This window comes from Phragmites australis, chromosome 19, assembly GCF_958298935.1.
Source record: "Phragmites australis chromosome 19, lpPhrAust1.1, whole genome shotgun sequence".
In the NCBI taxonomy this organism is placed as follows: domain Eukaryota; kingdom Viridiplantae; phylum Streptophyta; class Magnoliopsida; order Poales; family Poaceae; genus Phragmites; species Phragmites australis.
The window spans coordinates 23,048,111-23,071,167 of record NC_084939.1 but is presented as its reverse complement, the minus strand read 5'-3'; the positions used below and the strand labels follow the sequence as shown (position 1 = coordinate 23,071,167).

The 23,057-nt window shown below is 39.9% G+C and overlaps 2 protein-coding genes and 1 pseudogene across 2 annotated transcripts; all 3 read right to left on the bottom strand.

Moving 5' to 3' along the window:
• Positions 1-7,424: 7,424 nt before the first annotated feature.
• LOC133900273 (CBS domain-containing protein CBSCBSPB3-like) lies at positions 7,425-10,953 on the bottom strand (annotated as a pseudogene).
• Positions 10,954-13,172: 2,219 nt separating this feature from the next.
• On the bottom strand, positions 13,173-15,964 carry LOC133900092 (fructose-bisphosphate aldolase, chloroplastic-like). Its single transcript, XM_062341209.1, has 6 exons — positions 15,715-15,964; positions 14,696-14,965; positions 14,402-14,511; positions 14,225-14,315; positions 13,844-14,113; positions 13,173-13,710 (listed from the first exon to the last, which is right to left on the bottom strand). Exons 1-6 carry the CDS (start codon positions 15,859-15,861, stop codon positions 13,432-13,434), a joined length of 1,167 nt encoding a protein of 388 aa, XP_062197193.1. The 5' UTR covers positions 15,862-15,964; the 3' UTR covers positions 13,173-13,431.
• A 993-nt stretch (positions 15,965-16,957) lies between these two features.
• LOC133900028 (uncharacterized) lies at positions 16,958-21,322 on the bottom strand. Its single transcript, XM_062341100.1, has 2 exons — positions 20,317-21,322; positions 16,958-18,010 (listed from the first exon to the last, which is right to left on the bottom strand). The coding sequence occupies exons 1-2, from the start codon at positions 21,313-21,315 to the stop codon at positions 17,864-17,866; spliced, it is 1,146 nt and encodes a 381-aa protein (XP_062197084.1). The 5' UTR covers positions 21,316-21,322; the 3' UTR covers positions 16,958-17,863.
• Between the last annotated feature and the right edge of the window lie 1,735 nt (positions 21,323-23,057).

Here is a 23,057-nt window from a genome sequence, read left to right as displayed (position 1 = left end):
GTTTCTACCGATACGGTGGTGCCCGCCGGTGCATTGGGACCGGCCGACCGGGGAGATCACGCACGCCGTCTGCCAGCCAGTATTTGTATGGCGTACCAATGGACCTGTACATTTGCTTTGGAAAAGACAGGAAAGGATTAAATGAGCCATTCTCATGCACAACAGCACAAGCGCAGAGCGCACCTTTGTTAAAAAGAAAAAAGGAAATTGTGCGTGGCCGTTCAGAAGTTCATGATAGAAATGGCTGAAGGGTGCAAGATATACTTTTTTGGGTGTCTGGCATTCTTGTTTATAATAGTGCAAAATGGTGTAGCACGATTGTCTCGTATTTTTGAGAGATACTAGGAAAATACTAGAGGTTTTGAGGGATCATAATATGTCGCGTGTCCAAAAGAAAAGTCTCACAATAGAGGTCAGAACTCATAAAAGGTTTCGAGAGGATGTGGATGTACGACAAACTCCGTTCCAAAGTCGTGGATACTTCGTTCAGAGCGTATTTTAGGAATATACATAGTCCATATTCTCACTTATATTCCTATTACACATGCAATATAGGTATGTGGCTTTTGTTCAACTACAATGTTAATAATTTTGTCTGTACTTCGTTTGAGCACACATAAAGGACGTATTTCAGATACGGCGTTCGAAGTACAACATCTCGAGAGATTTTTTAACAAATATACTCGTATCATTTTCACGTTACACATCTAAATATTAGTAATATCAGTGATAGTCACAGTAAAAGTAGCAATCAAGTCTTTGGTGCGGTTGCACGAACACTGAAAAATTGATCAGCCCTTTTCCTGTTAGTGACACGACACATCCTTGTAAAAAGCAGTTGGCCTAGACTTTGCCTGGCTAGTACATACGAGAAGTAAGGATATGTTTGGTGGTGTATATTAGTTTTTTAGTTGTAGTATATATTTGGATGAGTAGAAGTAGATTTAGTGAGTGTAGTGATTTAAAAAGAAGAGTGTTTGTTTGTTTATATAAGCAGATACAATACTCTGTACTTATGGATACAATGATCATACGAAGGTGTTTAGTTATCTGTATAAATAGATATAAAGACTGCAACTAAAACTAACACGTGAGCCTGTTATAGCACTGTAGCAGATACATGTATCAACCGAATCAAACTCTAACCATATAATTGCATCGGAGAATATAGTGAGAAACAATACATATAAATAACCAAACAAATTTCTCTATGACAATGTATATATGAGTAGAATCAGAATACCCGGTGAACAGAGTCAGAATACGCCTATACCAACAATCAAATACACCTAAAGCATTCAAGCAATGGTTGTAGTACTGCAGGGTGCACACACACAATTAATACGTAGGCATTACAAAATCCCCGGGTGATTTGGTGCTGGGGGCCCACCTTGTGCCACTGCCGCTGTGGGCCACGCATGCTCACTTTTGTCACTTGAATTTCAGCTCACTCAACGGCTCATCCCAAATTCCCAATAGTCCTCCCAAGTCCCAGCTCGGAGCGAACGTGCCTTCGGCACGGTGGTAAGACTCGAGTTTTGAGCCGAACCCACCCGGGCTTCAAGTTCGGGTGACGCGCGCAGGCTCCGATTTATTTCGGATTTCTCTAGTTTCTCCGGCGTGACGCTACAGAAAGGATCTCGACGTGCTCGTCGTCTACGGGATTCTCAGTGAGTCCTGGTGATTTTTGGATGGACGCTTTCTTCAAACTGTGTGTAGTTGTAGGGCTAGCATGTGCGTGCGTTAGGTGTGTGTGGGGGTGAGTGCGCGCGTTCATGTTCAGATACTACAGCTGTATTCAGTGATGAAGAGTCAAAAAAAAAAAAAAAGTCCCAGCTCGGAAGGAGCAGTATCCATCAAACATCAAACCACTCCTGAATTTTTGGCACAAGGTCACTACCAGAAAAGCAACCTCCTTTAATTTTGCTCCTGAAAAAAGTTTCACCCGGACAGAATGGTAATTTGCCTAAATGATACTGCCTCCAGTGAAATTTAATTGACGTTCTAACAAGCCACTGCAGACAAGGAGTAGTTTGTCAAACAAGTCCTCAGTCTTTTCCTATGTTGTTTTCAGATAAACTAGTTGACAAAGATCCAAAATACACACATTATCAGTTATGATATGAAGTTACATTTTTTCTGCCATTCAATTCGAATAGCGCCATTACAACACAAAGCACCCATAACTTCAGGTGAGGCCTGAAAAGTACTTTCAAGGAACAAAACGAGATTATGAACAAGATTAGATCATGCTACACTTTGGAAAGTTGTCAATGATGGCATCACTACAGCAGTGAACGATCTGATTACTGCCTTTCAAGTCACGTATAGAACCACACAGCGGTTGCACAAGATAAAAAGAAAAGGAGCAATCATGAGATTCCTTACTGGCTACTGAACTGATCGCAAATTAAATCTGCTCTTGCTTTTGTGCTCCCAAAATTTGAAATAATACAAAAAAGCTTCACTTGCATTACATGCAAACCCATGAGAAGTAGACACCTCACCTCCTTTTGGATTTCATAATGCACTCATCAACTTCCATCACCATGCATTGTTGGTGTGATTATCGTTCAATCACACTAGAAAGATTGCAAGACCCTGTAATGGGGACACAAAACCTTAGAGAGAGAGAGAGAGGAGAGAGAATGGATAATGGTGGCATGCATGCAACTTTGGTAGGTAAGCACCTTAAAGTTGACGGTTTACCAGTTTACTCACTAGTCACTGCTAGTACTATTTGTCATGTTCTTTTCGAAGACAAAATAATTGCTTGTCATATTCACGAGTTGTCGGACGATCTGATTTTTGTTTTCTTGCACGTTTTGATCTGTCTCCAGATTGAAATGACCCCTCTGGAGTCTAGGCTCAAAAACATAATATTGAAATGACCACTCGAACTTTTACAAACAACGAATAGCCAACGGGATGTCAGGATCGGAAAATTCTGTAGGGACATGTATAAAACCAAAACAAGTTTTTGTAATGACATCTGTTTGGTCCTGATTCATGATGGTTTCATCTCATGACGATAGAGGATAGACCTTCATCGCGTCATGTACATAATTCAATTAAAACAGAAGTAGAACGAAAATAGCTGCCGGAGCAAATACGTGACACCATGTATCATGAGAGATATGAAATCTCAACTAAAAGTTTGACATCTAGTCGATCGATCATCTACCATTGAGGTCGGATTTGTTCTTTTGAAGACGTTTTTGGCAACTTGCAATGAGTAGATGAGTAGTGCCCGTAGATTTTAGCTACCGTGCTATGGTTCCATAGTGCATTCCGTTGTTTAGGGTAGTTTGGTTTTGGCTCACGTCTGTCTGAGAAAAAGCTGGGCCAGCTAATTATTTGATAAAGAAATGGTAGCATGTAAGTTTGCTCAGTGTAGATGTGAGGACGTGACAATCTATAATAACTATTTAAAAATGTACTTGGCGTCCAAAAGTAGCAATCCAAACCAGTTTTTAATGTGCAGATTATGTTTCTTTTCTCTTACTACGGGTATCTGTGCCGTTTTGTTTCATGTGGAAGCCAAATTAAAGAAGCTTGTGTCATACTCCTCTAGCCAAAAAAAAAACCCCTCCATTCTCGAGCTAAGAGAATATCCAAATTCCATAGTAGGAGTAGGTCTATTAATCCATACCAAAAGGATAATGGTATAAGGTTATCTCTAGCAGTTATTTTAAATTTTTATCCTTAAAAATACTATTACATTATTCCTTATTTTTTTCATCTTCAACAACTATCCTATTTTTACCTTCTACTACTCTTTTCCTCCCTCCGGACCCACTGTCACCCTCTGTCTACAGTACTGCTACAGATTCTGCTGGAGATAATTTCCAGAGCTACAGTACACCATAAAGTACTGTAGCATTGGAGCTCTGTTGGAGTTGGCCTAATGTATTGGATACCGAAAGTAGCATTAGTTTTGGAGTTTAGATCGTCTTCAGCAAATATTTTAAAATTTTATCTCATATAACACTAATACAGTATCTCTTAATATTATTACAGTATCTCTTAACACTATTACAACATCCTCTATTTTTTTCATCTTCAACAGCTATCTTATTTCCTATCTTTCAAACCCACAGTCATACTTATAAATAGTGTTAAGGGATATTACAGTGATCCACAAATTTAGTGTACGTTCCCTCCGGTCATATCACTGTAGCAGGGGATACGGAGCCGTTTGCCTGGCCGGTCCGATCCGTATCTAGTGCTAAAGTACTGGCTCCTGCTAGAGCTGCCCTTAGATCATCCCTAACTATATTCCCTTTATTTCATTTATTTTTGAATTCTTCTTCCCATTTTTATTCCCTCTATTTTTACCTTATCTTTAATAGTTTCACTTTGAAGGAATTCGTGAAGAAAAAGAAGAGAGAATCACAGGGTGGAGAGAATAAAAGTGAGAATTCCTTTGTAACAGAAATCGCGAAGGAAACGGTTAGAATGCTGAAGGAAACGGTAACCACTAATAGATTCGGTTGAAGATGGCCTTATAGCACACTGTATTCTACATTTTTACTAATCCTTGGCTTTCACGATTCAAGGTCTGGCCCAACGTTTCCATGGAAGGAATCTGTGCGAATTTGAAATTTATGCACAATTTTAGTACTTGTACTCGCCCTTTCTTTTTTTATTAATAAAAGGTAATATTGTTGTCCTTTTACTAAGATGCATGTAACTTACTTCTTTGAAGAAATTTCTGAGACTGCATTACTTTCAACAAATAAAATGTTATAAAAAGTATTTATAATGACAAATGCAGTGATATAGCTTGTGATTGTTTAATCTTGATGTCTTAAACATAGCAATGGTGTTCTTTTTTTCTGTAAGTTTCACTGGTCCATATTCTGAAGCATCAAAGAGAAGGATAAAGTGAGTACTGCTTAAACTGGAACCTTGCATAAATTTAAGCGATGTTTTTCTTTTAATTGTTCATTTGGTATCCTTAGACTGGAACCCGGTGTGTCGCTTGAATATATAATCTGTCTGTGTTTGTCCTATTATCTTGGATTAAAAATGCAGTTGTGTTTGCTTTATAACTATAACAATTTTAATTAAACAACACTGTCATTCTCAGCTGGCTCCACCAAGATAAGTCATGCGACCCATCGTCTCTCAATCAATGAGAGAATTTTTAGGATTTTTTTTTGTCCTCACAGCTTTTGAATTCAAGTGTTTTTTATATATGTAAAATCTGAATTTGTTTAAATAAATGAAAGAAAAGCAACTTTGGTGGTCTCAGTGAAAAGTTTTATAAGGGCACGTTCAACGCAACTTTGGTGGTCTCAGTGAAAAGTTGTATTCCACTTAAATCAGGATAAGAACACGAAACATTCGCAATGTTTGATTTGAAAGTGAGTCGTAAGCTGGTGCTCACGTATGGTAATATGGCTAAGGCTCTGTTTGTTTTTTACTTTGATTATAGATTATAGGTTTAAAAGTAAAAACAAACAATCATATTCTAAAAGTTAATTATCAAAATTCATAAGTTAAATTGTACTATAAAGTCATACCATCTATAATCTGATGAAAAAAATTTCTTCACATAATTTAGATTATGACAATTGAAAGTAAACAATAATGACAATTGAAAGTAGAAAATAAACAGGTTCTAAGAGTAACTCAAACAACACATCTATATTTCACCCTCTATATCCCTATATGGATTGCTATCTATAAAGATTCTCCCTCTATATTATTCCACCACTCCAACAACATATCCATATTTCATCATATATATTCTCTCTCCCATTTTTAATAGTATTATATAACTAATACTATATTCATAATGATTATATTTTGTAACGACAATGTGGAATCTTATTTAAAACTTTGAGCAACTATTGAAAAGAGGAAGAATTTCACAACAAATTACGAACAATTTAAAACTTCATATGAAATTGATGTGTTGTTAAGGAACTCACAAAAACACTATGCAACTTAGGATTGTAAATAATTTTATAAATTATTAAATTAGTTTATATGAATATTCATGATTTTTTCCTAATTTTTGGGAATTAAATTTATGCCCTAAAAATTCAAGCAATGTACAAAATAGTCAAATTTGGAGAATTTTCATTTAAATTTTGTAAGATATTTTTAGTGGGAACCATTTAAAATGGATTCTTTGTTATATATTCTATTAGTACAAAAATCTTTGTGATTTTAGCAGCTTTACAAAGTCACTTTTTGAATTTATAAAAGAGGAGAGAAAAAATAAAATTTTGAAGCAAAAGCTAATTAACTGGCTGCTGGCCTCTCTCGGCCCTCTACAGAGTTTGCGGTTGCTAGATAGTGGCCCAGGCATGACACGCCGGGCAAGGTGATTTGGAGGGTATCCATAAACAACGTATGTGTTAACATGTCTGTTGTAGGCTAATTTTAGAGCTGTATATGCTACTTTGAAGATAGAGGGCATGATAGCGTGAGTGTTGGAGTTGCTCTAAGTGACCTAGTTCAAAGGAGGCGCTAGGTGGTGAAAGATGTGATATGTTATTAAGATCATCTTCAGTAAATACTTTAAAAATTAATACATTATAATACTATTATGTATCCTCTCATATTATTACAACATCTCCTATTTTTTTTATCTTTAATAACTATTCTATTTTCTATATTTTATTACTCTTTTTTTCTCTTTAAACTCATATATCAATATATGTAAACAGTATTGAGGGAGGGGAGAGTGACAGCAAATTTGAAGTAGTCGGTTTTCAACGCTTCCCATTGGCATTTGTACTGTAGCACAAGAAAAGTCTGCACTGTAGCATACGAAACCGATCCTCCTGAGATGCCCTAAGACCTGAATTTCTAGCACGAGTGCAGGAAGTTCGCGGGCATGTTTGTGGCTGGCGTATGTGCATTCCCCTTGTACTTTTTGGAAGAGAAAAAGGCCAGTATCCTCCTTACCTCGGAGATGTGTGGCGCTATTTTTGCTACCTAAAATGACAGTACCAAACCCAAACCCGAGCTCTGTGCGTATGAATGTGCTTTCATGGGACTCCAACTTTCCGCTGGCAATGCCGGTAAAATGTGCCATTAACAACGTGAAGGTGTTACCAAAAAGGGAGCCTGCTGCTTCCAGAATCTAGAATCGAGCCCCGGCACTTCTTCTTGTACGCACCAGTCTAGACATGCACTGCCATTTCGCCGGTCACAACAAATATTGCATGGGATCTTTGGCCTTCAGGGTTTGTTTAATTTGTTGGTTTGTTTCAAGGGCACTTTCAGTTTTCAGTACAAGTAAACGCTGCTGGCATAAGACAGAAGGGATCAACATTGGCACACGCAGAGTATTCAGAGATTGGGTTCTTTGAATTTTTATGTTCCATGCATTCAAACAGCACTTGTGGATCTTTTGTCACTGCTAGTTTTGATTCAACTACTTGACATGTTGACGTGGAAGGAAATCATTCAACAATAAGCTTATAGACATGAAGTTCAAGGTCCTGAAGTACAATCTGAATAAAAGAAAAGGTGCAAAGCAATGAACTGTGCCCTTTTCACCACCAATGCCTAACCTTTGCATTACAGAAGACATCAGCTCATCTTAGGTCTCTGATCCTGTGGGAATGGAACAGAATAAGCTGAGTTGGAGCAGAGCAACCACAATTACCATTCAACCAACTTCCAAATCAATACCTACCACACGTAAATCTATGCACACGCCCCTTTTGGTCCTGAATTTTGAAGGCACAGGAATTACCAACAGCAGGGGGATATATACTACTACTGCCACCCCCAACCTCTGATGGTATCACCAAAGATAATTCACTGAACAATGCAATAATTCAGATGAGCATTGTATTTTGAGGAGGGGAAACGAAAAGGAGTGTCATGAAGGAAACATCAACTAAACCTGTGACTATCAAAGTCCTCATCTGGAGGCTCCAGAGCAAGAGCAGAATCCCAGAATTTCTGCATTATTGTGTTTGCCACATCATTTGTAGCCCCTGAACCTCCCTCAACCTTCAAACGACAAACATGTCAGATGGACCAAGATTACTATAAAAAACCACAGAGGGAGGGTGGGAGGAAGAGAGAGACCATTGACATGGCCGCATGGGTAAGTTGCAGAACATCCAAGCAAGCAGCAACTCGCCCATCTGTTCTCCGAAATTAGAAAAGATAATCAGATACTCAATATAAGTACCAAAGGAGGAAACTATAATCTGAGAATAATCAGGTTTTTACCTCCATCAAGAACAGGAATATGCAAGAATTTGCCATCATGCATAATATGCAGCACATCAAGGATTGTTGTGTCTAATGTAGCACAATCAGGGTGTGCAATCATTACCTTGAGTAAAATGGTAAAAACAACTGTGAGTCTACAATGGATTTTCAAAATTTAGTGCCCTACGAAATAAAGAACCATAAATCTGGAGAAGAAACCTTTTCCACTAGAGTTAACTCAGGGGAAAGATTTTGGGCCACAACCCGCATAAGCACATCCTTTGACCTGAGATTCATAACCATATATCCATTAGTGACTTGAAAAGAAGAAAAAATTTGGCAACATCAAACTATAGTTCCACATAAGAACAGGAATGCTTACGTAAAGATCCCTTGCAGCGAATTTCCAGCAGTGATAACCACTGAATTAACACGTAATTCACGCATTTTTTGGGTTGCTACATAAACAGGATCTGAAGGTGAAACAGTTGCTACTCTGCAAGCAAACGTAGATGTAAGCTCTCTTTTCTAGATCACTTTTTTCTCAAACTTGAAAAAGAAAGACAACGAAGCAGAGAAAACTAATCATATACTTTGTGCTTTCCGTGATAATGGCTGACAAAGAAGGTTTAAACATCCGTTCTCTAAGAGTCTCGATGAGAGTGTAAGGAGCTGCACCAAAAAACAGTTAATTCGTTAGACAAGTCCATAAAGCTATGCTAGTTTAATGCAACAAAGTTAAAGGCACTATCAGTTAGATAAAACGGATATCATTAACTTTTGATGAAGTATAGTGTATATTAACTATAGCATACATCTTTTCATGTTCTTTTAATTCTTACTCGTGTATTGACCTACATCCAGAGCTAAACAAGAAAATGGAAATAAAATGATAGCTGGTACAACAATATACCTGAGAAATTGCCCCCTAATTGATTCTCAACTCCTTCTACAGCAGCTGCTAGTGTACTTCCTTGTTCTGCTGCCTTTTTGAGTCTTGATATAGCATCATAGAGGCATTTTGCGATGTCCAGCATAGCAATAACTTTGCCATTTTCCACAACTGGGAGGTGCCTACATCTTCCTCCCCTATGTTTTCTCTCTGTCTCTCTCTCTCTCCCTGTCGCTGCAATGTAGGTCCCGCTTGTCTTCTCCTTCCTTCCTTCCCCGAATCCCCTCCTTCGCTGTGAGCTGAACCACCCCGCCCGTTTCAATCCCACCGAGCCCGCGTGCAATCAAGCCGATTCATTGCCGAGTGATGCTGCAAAAAGGAAACCATCGACCCCTCCATCAAGACAAGATCAAATCGTGAAGGAAAGTGGACGAGAAAAGAGGAAACCGAGCCCAATTTTTCCGCCGCTATCATTATTCGTCGCCGGTTTTGTGCGCCCGAGTTCGTCACCATGGGGAGCCCCAATTCTCTTCATCGAGAAGAAAGATGGTAGCCAGAGAATGTGTGTAGAACAAGTACCCGCTACCCAGGATTGAAGATCTGTTTGATCAGTTAAAAGGAGATGTGTTTTCTCCAAAATTGATCTTCGTTCAGGTTATCACCAAATGAAGATCCGAGAGTCAGATATACCCAAGACAACTTTCAATACCCGATATGGTCTTTATAAGTTTACAGTTATGTCCTTTGGGTTAACCAATGTCCCGACATACTTCATGTACCTTATGAACAAGGTGTTTATGTAGTATTTGGATAAGTTTGTGGTAGTTTTCATCGACGATATCCTTATCTTCTCAAAGGATGAACATGAACATGAACATGAAGAACACTTAAGGCTCGTAATGCAGAAGCTTAGAGATAACCAGTTATATGCCAAGTTCAGTAAATATGAATTCTGGTTGAAGCAAGTCTCTTTCCTTGGCCATATCATCTCAGCAAGCGGAGTAGTTGTAGATCCAAGCAAAGTTAGAGATGTTTTGAATTGGAAGCCACCTCAATCTGTCTCAGAGATTCGGAGTTTTCTTGGATTAGCTGGGTATTATTGTCGATTCATAGAAGATTTTTCCAAGATAACCAAGCCACTCACGGAGTTGTTACAAAAGGACAAGAAGTTTCAACGATCCGAAGCTTGTTAAACCAGTTTTGAAGAGTTGAAGAACAGATTGACTACAACCCCAATGCTCATTCTACCAGATGTTCGTAAGAACTTTGATATCGATTGTGATGCTTCTCGATAAGGTCTTGGATGCGTTCTTATGCAAGAAGGAAAAGTCGTGGCTTACGCATTAAGGTAATTGAGGAATCATGAGAAGAACTATCCAACTCATGATTTGGTGGCATCAAGATTGTGTCAGATTGAGGCACTCAGTTCACTTGCGATTCTGGCAGAAACTTTATGAGTCCATGGATACAAAGTTAAACTTCAGCTCAGCATACCATTCTCAAATCGATGGTCAGACAGAAAGGACAAATTAGATCTTAGAAGATATGTTGAAGGCATGTACTCTAAAATATAAACACAGTTGTGATAAGAGTTTTCTATGTGCAGAAATCTCTTATAACAACAGTTATCAAGCTAGTTTCAAGATGTTTCTATTTGAAACCCTGTATGGTAGAAAGTGCATAACAATTCAGATGAGGAATTTGAAGCCATATATGGTAGAAAGTGTAGAACAAGTCAGTCTCCAGATGTCTCCATTTACACACGTGGACTGTGGCCTGCCCCACGTTGCTGTTGGTGCGGAGTTCACGCCACTGACCGGTGGGCCAGGTTCTAGAAGCTTTAGGAGCCTGCCGGTTGGCTCGAGGCCCATGGTCGCTTGTGCGCTTTTCTCCAGGAGAAGCAGATTCAAATTTTCCGCCGTCCAAATGTGCAGCAAAGTCCTCGAGGTCTGTAAGTATTGCAGCTGAGGCCGTCTTACGTGATTCACGTGCGTGCAAAGGAGAGCAACAACGGACCACGGTGCTGCCAAACGACGAGGGGAGCAAAAATAAACAACATATTTTTTTAAGGAAAAAAATTACTGACGTGAAAATTAATTTTATTATTATTATTATTACTTTTTTTCATTCAGAGAATTGATTCAGCTACTGTACAAATGATTATAGGGAGGATAGAGAAGATGAGTATGATTAACTATGCTTCTACTATTAGATCCATTATGTATATCATGTTTTGTACAAACCCGAATATCTTCTATCACAGTATATAATGCACCATTGTCTATTTTTTTTTCTTTTTTGCACTAAGATGATTGCTACATGCATATGCCTGCCTGCATGATCGTGATATCTAGCGTGTCACATAACATTGGGAGCTAATCATGTGAATTTACCTTTGTTGATCTTGTTTGTGTCCGAACCCTTGTGTTTTCGAACGTCTTCTTTTTCTAAAAAAAGAAAAAGAGGTAGTTATATTTTTTTTATGAGTAAATTTTAAAAATCTACAATTATTTAGACACATGTGGCAAAAAACTACAACTTCTAGTGCTCATTGAAAAAATTTATAATTATTTTAACACATATTAAAAAAACTACAATTTTCTCATCGTGAGCCCACCTGTCATCCTCTGGCAATAGATGAGCTCACAGTTAATCTTTCTATTACATGCCATAGAGGATAACAGGTGAGACTATTGTGATAAAGTTATATTTTTTAACATGTGTCAAAATAGTTGGTTTTTAAAATAGACATCAGAAGTTGTAGTTTTCTACAACATATGTCAAAATAGGTTTAGATTTTTAAAATTTATTCAATTTTTATTTATCGACACCTTAGTAGCTAACTACACATTAACAACGCAACCCCTAGACATCCTTCCGATTTTCCAAAGAGTTTTATTTGGTCATTTTCAGTAGCAACCCGATTAAAACATATACTTACTTATGAGTGTAAAAAAATTTAGATTAGGTAGCGTAAATGGAGGAATCAATAAAGAAAAAAAGATATGGCGGCGAAGTGAACAAAAAGTAACTCATTTTATTCTTTGTGGGTTAATTGATAGACATTGTTATAGATGAATTATAGATATGTGTAATTATTGATTACTGGGTTTTTAATTTGAGCAAAGAACTAAATGTGTTATATCGTGAAGGACTCTTATTGGAAACATTGCAGAAAACAGTAGTTTGTTCAAAGCACCTTAGCTTATGTAGGACTAATAAGTTATAGAATCATATGTGGTTTCTTTCAAAGTCATCACTATGATAGAATTCTTGCAGCAGGAGGCTGATCAAATATTTTGTTTATAAACAGTTCTAGAATTTTGTCAGCCTGTCAGGTTATTTTCACTTTCCTTAGCAACTGAAAAACCAAAGTTTGAAGAACCAATAACTATTTGCCAATGTCGTGCTGACCTTTCAAGCTTGAATTTAAATAGCCAGCGAATATTAATGGCATATCATTACAAAATTATGATATCAGTTTCTAACATAGTTTTTTCTCGGTAGGAGAGCTGTCCGTCGTTATATTAAGGAGTAAAAAACGAACCAATGTACGTTGCCGAAAGCCTCCAACAGAATGATGCGGTCGACATGCAGCTATTACATTGCTCAGAAGCTCTGATCAACATGCATACCGAAGGTTCAATTTCACAGAAAATCTACTGGAAATGGTGGTAATTTTCTCTTAGTTTGTTCAAAAGTTCTTCGTTTAATTTGTATGTGACTTATAAACCAGGAATCATGTTGTTTCTTTCAGGTCCTCACTATGACAGAATTCTTGTCAAGGATGTTATCAAGATTTTATTCATAGACACCGCATTTGTTTTTTGAGAGGCATAAACACAGGCGACCGGCGTTGTGGTCAGCCTGTCAGCTATTTTCCCTTTTCTTAACCATTGAAACAAGAAAACTTGAAGAACGGCCATAACTATTTCGTGATGATCTTTCAAGTTCAAATTCAGTTCTAGTGAACTTCGTGGCGCATCGTTTCAAAGTCAAGACATCAATCTCCAACATACTGATACTGTCGATTTCATCATGCAGATGCTACTTCCATTGCTCAAAAACTCTGATCAAGATGCATCCCAGATATTCAATTTGCGTACTATATAGTAACATGCACAACTTTGCAGTAACCAAATCCACAGGACACATAAAGATTTGTCTACTCAAGTTTGTTGGTAAAATACAGATGGCAGACAAGGTAACAACGCTCTAGAAATCATGTGAAATTACAGTAACCAATCCAGGTTCTTCATTTAGGGTAGTAAAATGGAGTGTACTTTCTTCCATCTCAACCTGTAACGGCACACTGCCTACAGTGCCCTCGAGGTACTAGCAGTATCATCTTAGTAGCTGTAGTTCTTGACGAACATGCCCTCCTGGGCCTCGGCGGCCTCGCCGTCGCTGGTGTACTTGCCGAGCTGCGCCAGGGAGTTGGCCTTGGCGCGCAGCAGCAGCGCGTCCTGCGCCGCCTTGACGTTCTCAGGCCGGCCACCCCACGTCTTGAGGCAGGTGTTCTGGAGCGCCCTGGCGTACGAGAAGGACACATGCCAGGGGTTGGGGCCCTGGTTCATGGCGTTGAGGTTCTGGGTGGCCTCCACCTCAGACTGGCCACCGGACAGGAACTGCAGTTTTTTTTTTCCCACATCACAGGAAAGAGAGATAATCTCGGGTCAGAACATGATTTGCATTTCGTGGCCAACATGTTCAACAAGAGAGACAAATGTTAGGAAGAAGAGAGAGAAGGGGAGAGCTGACCATGATGCCTGGGACAGCAGGAGGGATCCTTCTGTGGAGGAGCTTGAGGGTGTAGTCAGCAACTTGCTCAGGGGTGGCCCTGTCCTTGCACTCAGCACCAGGGGTGACCATGCTGGGCTTGAGGAGGATGCCCTCAAACATGACATTGTTCTCAGCCATGTAGTAGAACGTCTCCGCCCACACTTTCTGCGCGACCTCGAAGGTCCTGTCGATGCCGTGCTCACCATCAAGAAGGATTTCAGGCTCCACAATTGGCACCAGACCGTTGTCCTAGCATATCAACATATATATCAGATGTTCATATATGCGTGCATGTTGGATGGGAATCGATGGTCCTTTTTTACTCTAGAGAGTTTTTGTCTGTTGAAAATGGTGGAACACCTGAGAAATGGCGGCGTAGCGGGCAAGCCCCCAGGCAGCTTCCTTCACGGCAAGCTCAGATGGGCCGTTGGGGATGCTGACAACAGTGCGCCTGCGACAGAACTTCATGTTAGACATGAGTGTGGATCTATGCCACATGATAAAAAATAACTGCCATTGTAGGAGCAAATTTCTCACCACTTGGCAAAGCGAGCTCCCTGCTGGTAGTAGGCAGCTTCACGTGAGGCAAGGCCATCAAGACCTTGGCACCATGACTCGTTGTTGGAGCCAACAAGTGGCACAAGGCCCTGAAATTGAGCTCAAATTTAGAGCTTTGTCAGTTTGGAATTCAGTTTTATAAGAGATTTCTCAGTCCACAGTGATTTGCCTTAAAAAGTATCACAACAACTCCAACAAATCCAGTTTTGTAACAGCTTTCTTAGTCTGTATAGCACAAGAATATCATGAGTCAGTTTGGAGTGCGCTGCATACCTTGTCGACCTTGATCCCAGGCACGATTCCCTGTTCAACAAGGATGTCAACAATCTTCTTGCCATCTACAGTTGACTGATAAAGGGTCTCCTCAAAGAGGATAGCACCGGAGATGTACTGTCCCAGGCCTGGTGGAGTGACAAGGAGGGTCCGGTAAGCCTGGCGGTTGGCCTCAGTATTCTCAAGGCCAATTGAGTCAAGCCTTTTGCCGCAGGTAGCGTTTGACTCATCCATGGCAAGGATACCCCTTCCTGGTGATGCGATGGTTTTCTGCAGCAAGAAGAATAAAGCTTGTGACATTCTGAGCCACAATATAATGCATCATCGTAACTTTCCTTTCTCATTGGAAAAGAATATTAGCTTTTCTAAGTTGATGAAATGTGCTTTTAAAAGTTTGAGACTGACGCAAGTTGTACAAATTATGACCCTTCAGATGGATCGTTGAACTTAAGCAGGACACTTGAGTTCAAATAATCTAAAATGCCATCGAAATGCTCTGAGTTGTCAAAATTATGTGTGCCTTACTGCTTCTTGGCCAATAATCATAGCTACTGGTGTTGACCTGTGTCATGCTTTGATGCAGATGTCTAATTTACAAATTCATCTCTTGTATGTTGTGAGTTTCCAAAGTTCTTTCTGGCAAGGTAAATCATGTGTTTTGTTTTTGCTATACCAATGCAATATAGAACCGCACAATACAAAGTATTACATTTAATTTAGACTAGTGTGTCAGTATAATCAAGAAATATTGGGATCAAACAGCCAAAATGGGTTACTTTTTCTAGTAAATCCTCAAATTTGCGCTAATTGAATTCTGATGAACAAAACTTCAGGGTGATTGTTCATTCAAGTAAGGATCTATAAGCGTTATTAGTGATACCATGCTTATCTATATCTTGACACTGCATCATTTTCCATTGATGCAAACAAGGTTCTGCAAGTTAATAACCGTAAAACTAATACACACATCTGCCTGGTAAAAAGTGCAGAATTGTACTGCCCGTTTTCAGAAATCATACCGCGGTTTGGACAAGCTCATCAGCGTATGCGCTAGCACGGACAACCATGGAGACGGTCACTGGCTTGGGAGTGGCAGCCTGGCGCGTGGCGCCCCATTCAGCCTTCTTGGGAAGGAAAGATGACTTGAGGAGAGTAGCAGACGCCATTGCTTCTGATTCTGAAGGGCAAGGAGATCAGGTGCTACCCTCTCTTTGACACAGCTTGCTTGCAGTCTTTCCTTAGGGGGCTGAGAAGTGCAGAAGCAGCTGACATATAAGGGTGTGCACCTGGGCACACAAGGGAGGGATATGAGTTGTGAGGTGGAGACTGCCTTTCTGGATATGAATGGCTGTGCTTTGGTTGCTCCAGTCCTCTTGCCACCCTCTCCTTTGTCCTGGCTCTAGCACATATTTTCTCTTCTCTTTTCTGTGTACCATGTAAAACTTGCAAAAGAAACATTTTCTTCTTTGTGCCACGCGGTCCATAAATATTGTCTCTGCACATTCTTGGCCTTAAGATGGATCCTGGCTGATGAGGAATTCTGGGTTTCTGTGGGTGGATTTCACCATGAACTATTGCCCATAGGCGTCTTCTAACGGTGGAGATGTCCTGATACATTACATCCATGAACTTGCCCAGTTGTCATTTGTTCCATGAAACACACCAATTTTCCAGTCAGTCTTTTGGTGATTACAAGTCCAGCTGTGAGTTGTTTACATGCAAAGTAGGGTCCCTTCTGTGAAGACTGTGATACACATCCTTCTGGTTCTAGCTCCTGAGGCAGAATGCTGCTACTTCTCGTGCATAGCTGCAGCTGCTGAAGGCCCATTCACCACTAGTTTGAACAACTCCCTGCCATAGACACCATAAGGAGGATTCCAACCATATAGCACTCCAGCATTCTTGAAGACCATCCCTGATGTCACCTGATATATGATGATTTCTAGGGAAAAAGATATGTCCTTTTCTCCAGGCTTACAAAGAGATCTGACATTACCTAATGCCATACCGTGAAAATTAATAAAAACATTTATCAGGAGATAAATAGAGGAAAGAGAGCATAAATATGATACTTTTCATAGTGAAAGGTGTTTCAAAATACTGAAGAGTAAAAGGAAAACAGAAAATTAGGTAGCACTGTTCTACCACTGGTGAAAAACATTGATACCGGAGAGCAAATTGACCACATGGCACCTACTGCTCTCAATGAAAAGCAAAAAAACAAGGTACCGTGAAAGGGATTTTACTATTGAATCACAAAAACTGAATAGCTATAAAATGTTTACAAGCACATAATTTTGTTTCAAAGGAATTTTAGAATACATAAACTTAAATCGGATCAACTGCTATAGCTCCAGAGTCCAGAGAAATACATCCATACAAATGCCTGATGTGTATAGAACCCTTTTGTAAAAATAATAATAAACAAAAATTTCCACTATCACAAAATGTTGTGCATGGTGATTTCAACATATGCAAACTCGGATCTTGACACATCGCTGGAAGCATCTGTTATATTGTCTATCTTGGACTTGTAGCATCCAAAATCTCATCACAGCTTCTTTAATAGATTCAAGCAGACGATAATGTATAAAGACCTATTTCTCTGCTGTACTCCAATTCACCACATTTGGAACTAATGTGAATTGAACCACAATAATCACAAGTATCATAATTGAGATAATGTAATATTTCCTTCAGATGAACAAAAAACAAGTGAACTGATCCCTTAGTGCTGCACCCAATATGTACATCTTTGGCACTTCAGTTGCACACCAGTTGAAGATACCATAGCTTGAGCAAACTTAAGTCTTCATAGTTTTCAACCAGCAGAAATAAAACATCAAGCAGAAAGTTCATGATCTCCAAATACTGTGACATATGGCCATTACTTGAATGTTAACAAGTTGAGTGGATGGCTTCTGATTTAGTTGAACTGACAGTTGGCTTCTGATGTCAGTGGGAATTGGCATGCAGGTTATAGGGCCAGCTTTTGATAATCCCACACTCCATATTCCTTCTTGTTCCTGGTTCCGAAGATTTCTTCACCTCTCCTCCTCCTCTCCTTGTGAAACCTAAACCTTCCAAGTCCTCTTTCCAGGTCTTCCCAAAGCTTCCAAAAAGAGCAATTGCTGGTGAACAAGGAGCAATTGCGGAAGAAACAGCTTTTCACTTGTTCTTTATCTGTCCTTTTAGTGCAAGATGCTGGCAAGCCCTCAACATACACTGGGATTCACAGATTAACTTCATCATGATGCAGAAGGCCAAAGTTGACTTCCAAGAAACATTCTTCGTGGAAGTGTTTACTATTGCTGCCTGGAACATATGGAAACGGAGGAATGATCAGATCTTTCAGAACATAAGACCCTCTTTTCAAGCCTGGAAGATTGGTTTCAGAGATGAAGCTATTTTGCGATTGTACAGAATGAAAGCTTCCTTGGATTTTCCTTTTAGAAATCAGCTAACTGTAACTGTACAGTCCTTTTATTTCTTTTCTATCCTTTACCTTCTGGGGTGCCCCTCTTGGGGTGTTGTACAGAACTTTTTATTCCCTTTTTTATTATATATATAAATACCGTAGTAGAGGTTTCCTCTACCGTTTTCTCCTTGAGAAACCGAGTTGAAATGTGTTTTAGTTTATATGTGATGAGTGATTAATATTGGTATTTATTTGGTTCGATAATCTTCAGTTTTGTATGTGTTTTGATGTGCTGATTCTGGTGAACCCGGAACTTCCGGTTCAATATCCAGTGTTTAGAGTTTTTGTCTAGCCGAAGCTTCCAGTGTTCAGTTTCGGCAGCCAACCTGGAACTTCTGGTCCAAAACCGAAACTTTCGATATCATAGGAAAACTGAAACCGAGAGCCCCCGTCCGGATTGAACTGGGAACTTCTGGTTTTGACCCGAAACTTCTGGATACCCAAGTTAAAGTTCAGATGTCCGGTGTTCATAATTTTCTTTTTTTTATGTGATTTCAACTAAGAATTTTGATTTTAGACTAACTGGAGATGGAGTTGGAGAAATTAGTTTTCTTATCTCATGATGTGTAGGTAATGGATGCAACTTGGCGGTCGACGGCGGGATAATCGAGACTAAGCGGGGTGTTTGGTGCCGGAAGATCAAGGAGGTCGAGCGGAGTCAAGCGTGAGCCTAGCTGTACACGTGGAAGTCAAGCAAAGCATGGAAAATGGATGGAGATGACATGTTGATAAAGTCAAGCGAAATAGATATCGATGCAAGTGACAAGACGGCTCAAGGGATCGAAAGCGAGAGAGACTTGCCGGCGGTCAAGATCACAAGACGGAGTACATGCTTCGATATTGGAGCACTTGCTTATGATGTGAGCAAGTGACAGTGAGTCACTTTGAGAAGCGTGCGAGATGGTTTCACGGTTTGGTCTCAAAACTGTGGAAGGATGGAATACACGTGGCATCATCGTGAAGTTTGCGTCGAGGCGAAGCTAAGTTGTGAATGTGCACCGGTCATCTAATGGATGAAGGAGAAAATGGACCAAAAACCCTCGGTGGTAGATAGAAGTGCATTACAAGATAGAGGTATTTTGAAAACAAGAAATCTTGACATCAAAGGAAGCTCCCAAGGCTTATAAATAAAGGGGTATGGCTGTTAAGAGAGAATGAGCCAGCCACTTAAGTTTGTATGCTAGAGTATTAGAGGAGACATAAGAGTTTAGCCTTTGTAATAGATGAGAGATTTTTTGTGAGGAAAATCTTTGTAATCCGTTTAAAATAGAGCTAACTTCTGCAAGCAATGAAATTTATGTTTCCTTTTGTGATTATGTTTACCTCCTTCTAGTTTTCTTCTCTTAGCTCCCCTGCTTTGTTGCAAGTTTTCAGTATTTCGTTGCGATTTTTGTTTTTGGTTGAAAGCTGAAATTTTACCATCATGTGAAGTCTTTCTTTTTATTGTTAGAGGCATAAAATTCACATACAAATGTATACAAATAGATATTGATTTTTCTTGCCTCTAGATCATTAACTTGGAGGATTTCTTCACCTGATGTTCTTATTTCCCTTTTGTGTTCTTGGTCAAATTCATGAAATCAAAGGTGAAATCTTGATCTTCTTGAAAAGATCTTTTGGGCAAAGATTCACCATGAACGTGCTAAGCTATGGCTAAAATTTTGTTGGATTTGGACCACATTTGATTGGATTTTGAGTTTGGTTTTTGGGTTCTTATGCTGCAGCTTTTCTTCTGGAACTGTTCAACCCGGAACTTCCGAATCCTTACGGAACTTCCGGATTATTTCAAAATTCCATCCCAAGGCTCTTCTTCCAATCTCAATCCGGAACTTACGATAGGCCGTAACTTTCAGATCCAACTCGGACCTTCCGGGTTCATCTGTTTCCGTTGTATTTTTGCTTTTTGTGTTGTGTTTTGTTATGATGCATTTTGAAGGTGCGTTGAATGACAAAATATAAGAAGGCTATCAGTTTCGAAAGAAATTGTTGAGACGCCTACTCACTCCCTCTAATCATCGTTCTTAGTCCTACACCCCTCAAAAAACAAGTGCTCAATTTATTCCTGAGATAGAGGGTCGGGACACAATCATAAAGAGGTCTAGTTTGAGCAAACTCTCTTCTTCAATTCTGTTTCATTAGATACCTCATCTATTGATTTCCCGCAAGCTTCTTCAGCTGCTCCAGGACCGGTATTTGATAAAAATGCCACAAGCTTCTGCCTCAGCAATGGTGATAGCTTCTCACAACATGCCAATGGCTCCAATGACGGGACCACTCCTTTATTCACCAGTACCACAAACGCCCTCCTCACACACTGAGCTAACGCCTCCTTCCTCCGCACATCATAGTTCTCAATCAGAAGAAACAAGAACTCAAGCAGCATGTTTGTGATATCTGTATACTGTGATACCGAGTTCACCATCAGGAGCATTGCAGGCTCAATATTCATGACACTACTCGTCATAGAACAGAGCCAGCTTCGAACGTAGCCCTTGCTGCAACTTGTCAGCAGCCAGCCTATGACTGTCCAGCGAGCAATGGCGCCTGACTGCATGATCTCATTCGTCGGGTGGCATCCACAACATATGAACCGAACAATGTCCGGTATCCTCCCCTCCCCTCCAGGCACCATCAGATGCTTCCTCGAAAACCAGAGCTGGTGCCTCTTCTGATCTCCCCACTTCACATTGTTCATCATGAACAAGAGCTGCGTCTCCATCTCTGGAGTGATGGCCACTGCGGTGAAACAACCGGGCGTGCTGATCCAGCAGACGTCAGTGCCACGGTGCAACATCAAGTCTCTCCACAGTGCCTGGAACTCCGCCACGAGCACCAGCTCGTGGAGCGACCTCACGAGATCCCTTCCGATAAGCGCACATACTTGGAAGTGATCCCGCAGCATGGAGGCACAGAACGATACCAGTTTTTCCCTGCACTCATCGAGATGGCGAGGGAGAGGGGAAGGGTGGGTGCGGAAGGAGAAGGCGAGGGACAGGGGGAGGTGCGGGGAGGAGAGGTCGGCCGGTGACGAGGACAGCGAAGGAAGGAGGAGGCGGGCGGAGAGGAAGGGGTGCTCCGGCGAGCAGGCGGAGGTGGGGGGCGGGTGGTGGTCGCCGCCGGCGACGATTTGCGGAGGCGGCATTGGGGGAGGGAGAAGATTGCCATACCAGTCGGGGGTTTAGATGAACATGGATGGGCCCAATTTCTTAATGGGTTTTTAGGAAGACCATAATGGCACACCAATTTTTTTAGCAATTGTTTATTTTTTTACTTTTTAGCTCTCGGTAAAAAAAATACTCTAATCTTACCGAGATTAGCTAAGTGATCATGTGTTACAATAAAAATATAAATATTGAATGTAATAATATTAAGCATAAACTTAAGGTATGGAGATGCGGATGTGTCATAAGAGCGTTGTCGAACGAATAAGTGATATCATAGTTTGATTTCAGATATGATCTGAAAAAAGAGGAGGAGATTCTCTGCTAATTTTTCTCCTAATTTTTTTATTTATTTTTATTAGTAAAACTGGTCATATATCTGTAGCCGGTAACGAGCCGGAGAGGCTAAAGGACGAGACTAGATAGCAAAAGTGAATAAATTATTCGAATTTTTGAGGTTTTTATTAGATGAGAGAGTAGGAGAAAAAGTGACACGAAAATCAACTCGTGTTTATGTTAGAATTATAGGAGCCTATATAATTTTAATAATTCTTGATAAATTTCAAAGATCTATATTATGAAGAGACGATCTATGATGAGTCTCGTCTTCTATTAGTAACATATTGTTAATAAAGGTGGAGGTGTGGAATTTTCTTCCTATATATATCTAAAGATCTCCACCTCATTGGAGGGAGAAGATAGACCACAAATGAGAGTAAACCTTAATTTGGGAACGCTCTTATTACATGAGTCTATATAAGAATTAGGGTTTTTTTTTCCTCTTCCTCTCACTGTTGCGCTGTCATTGTAGTCTACTCCATCTCGATATTGACGTGCACGGGCAATCAGGAGAGTAGGTTTTCGAAACTCTCGCTTTTGAGATCATGTACTGGAAGATAACGAATAAAGTTTTTATGAAGCGCTCTGTGCGACTACTTAAGTTCTTCATAACAGGTCATCTTCCTGGTCACTTGGACGCCGCCCGCTGTCATTAGCAACAAATTTGACGTGTCATCAGCAGGATTGATCGTGTCGTCAACAATGTTCAACCTACAGTCTCAGCAATCTTCACAGCACAGGATCAATATGTAAAAACTATGTCACTCATACTTTATTTCTTGTAATCCATAATTTTGAGTATAGTAGATCTAAGCATATGTAATGCTATCACACACATGTCTAGATTATCCTTCGATGATATGAACATGTTAATTTATCAGTTTACACTCATGAAATATTTATGGATTAAATTAAACCTAAAAATACATTATTTTCCAATAATCCAAAAAGCTTATTGTAGGCACTTTGGTTTATTAATAGCTGGATTTGTCGATGCACTGTGGTCAGACAAGTTTTCTGGTATGCACTTTAAGAGATGACAAGTCAAGGTCACTCTATGCCTCACGGCTGAATGTCTACTGGGTGGCTAATGGCAAGCTAGAAAAAACCCTTACTGTTGAGCATGAAAAGACGTTCACAAATGCCAATATACTCTATTAGGATGCATTATTAGCGTTCTTGATGACCATATTTGTGATGTGTACATGCACATACAAAGTGCGAAGGAGCTGTGGAATACACTGAATGCTAAATTTGGTGTATCAGATGTGAGAAGTGAATTGTATATCATGCAGCAGTATCATAATTACAAGATGGTTGAAAACCGCTCTGTAGTCGAGTAGGCTCATGAGGTTCAGTGTATCGCGAAGGAACTTAAACTCCT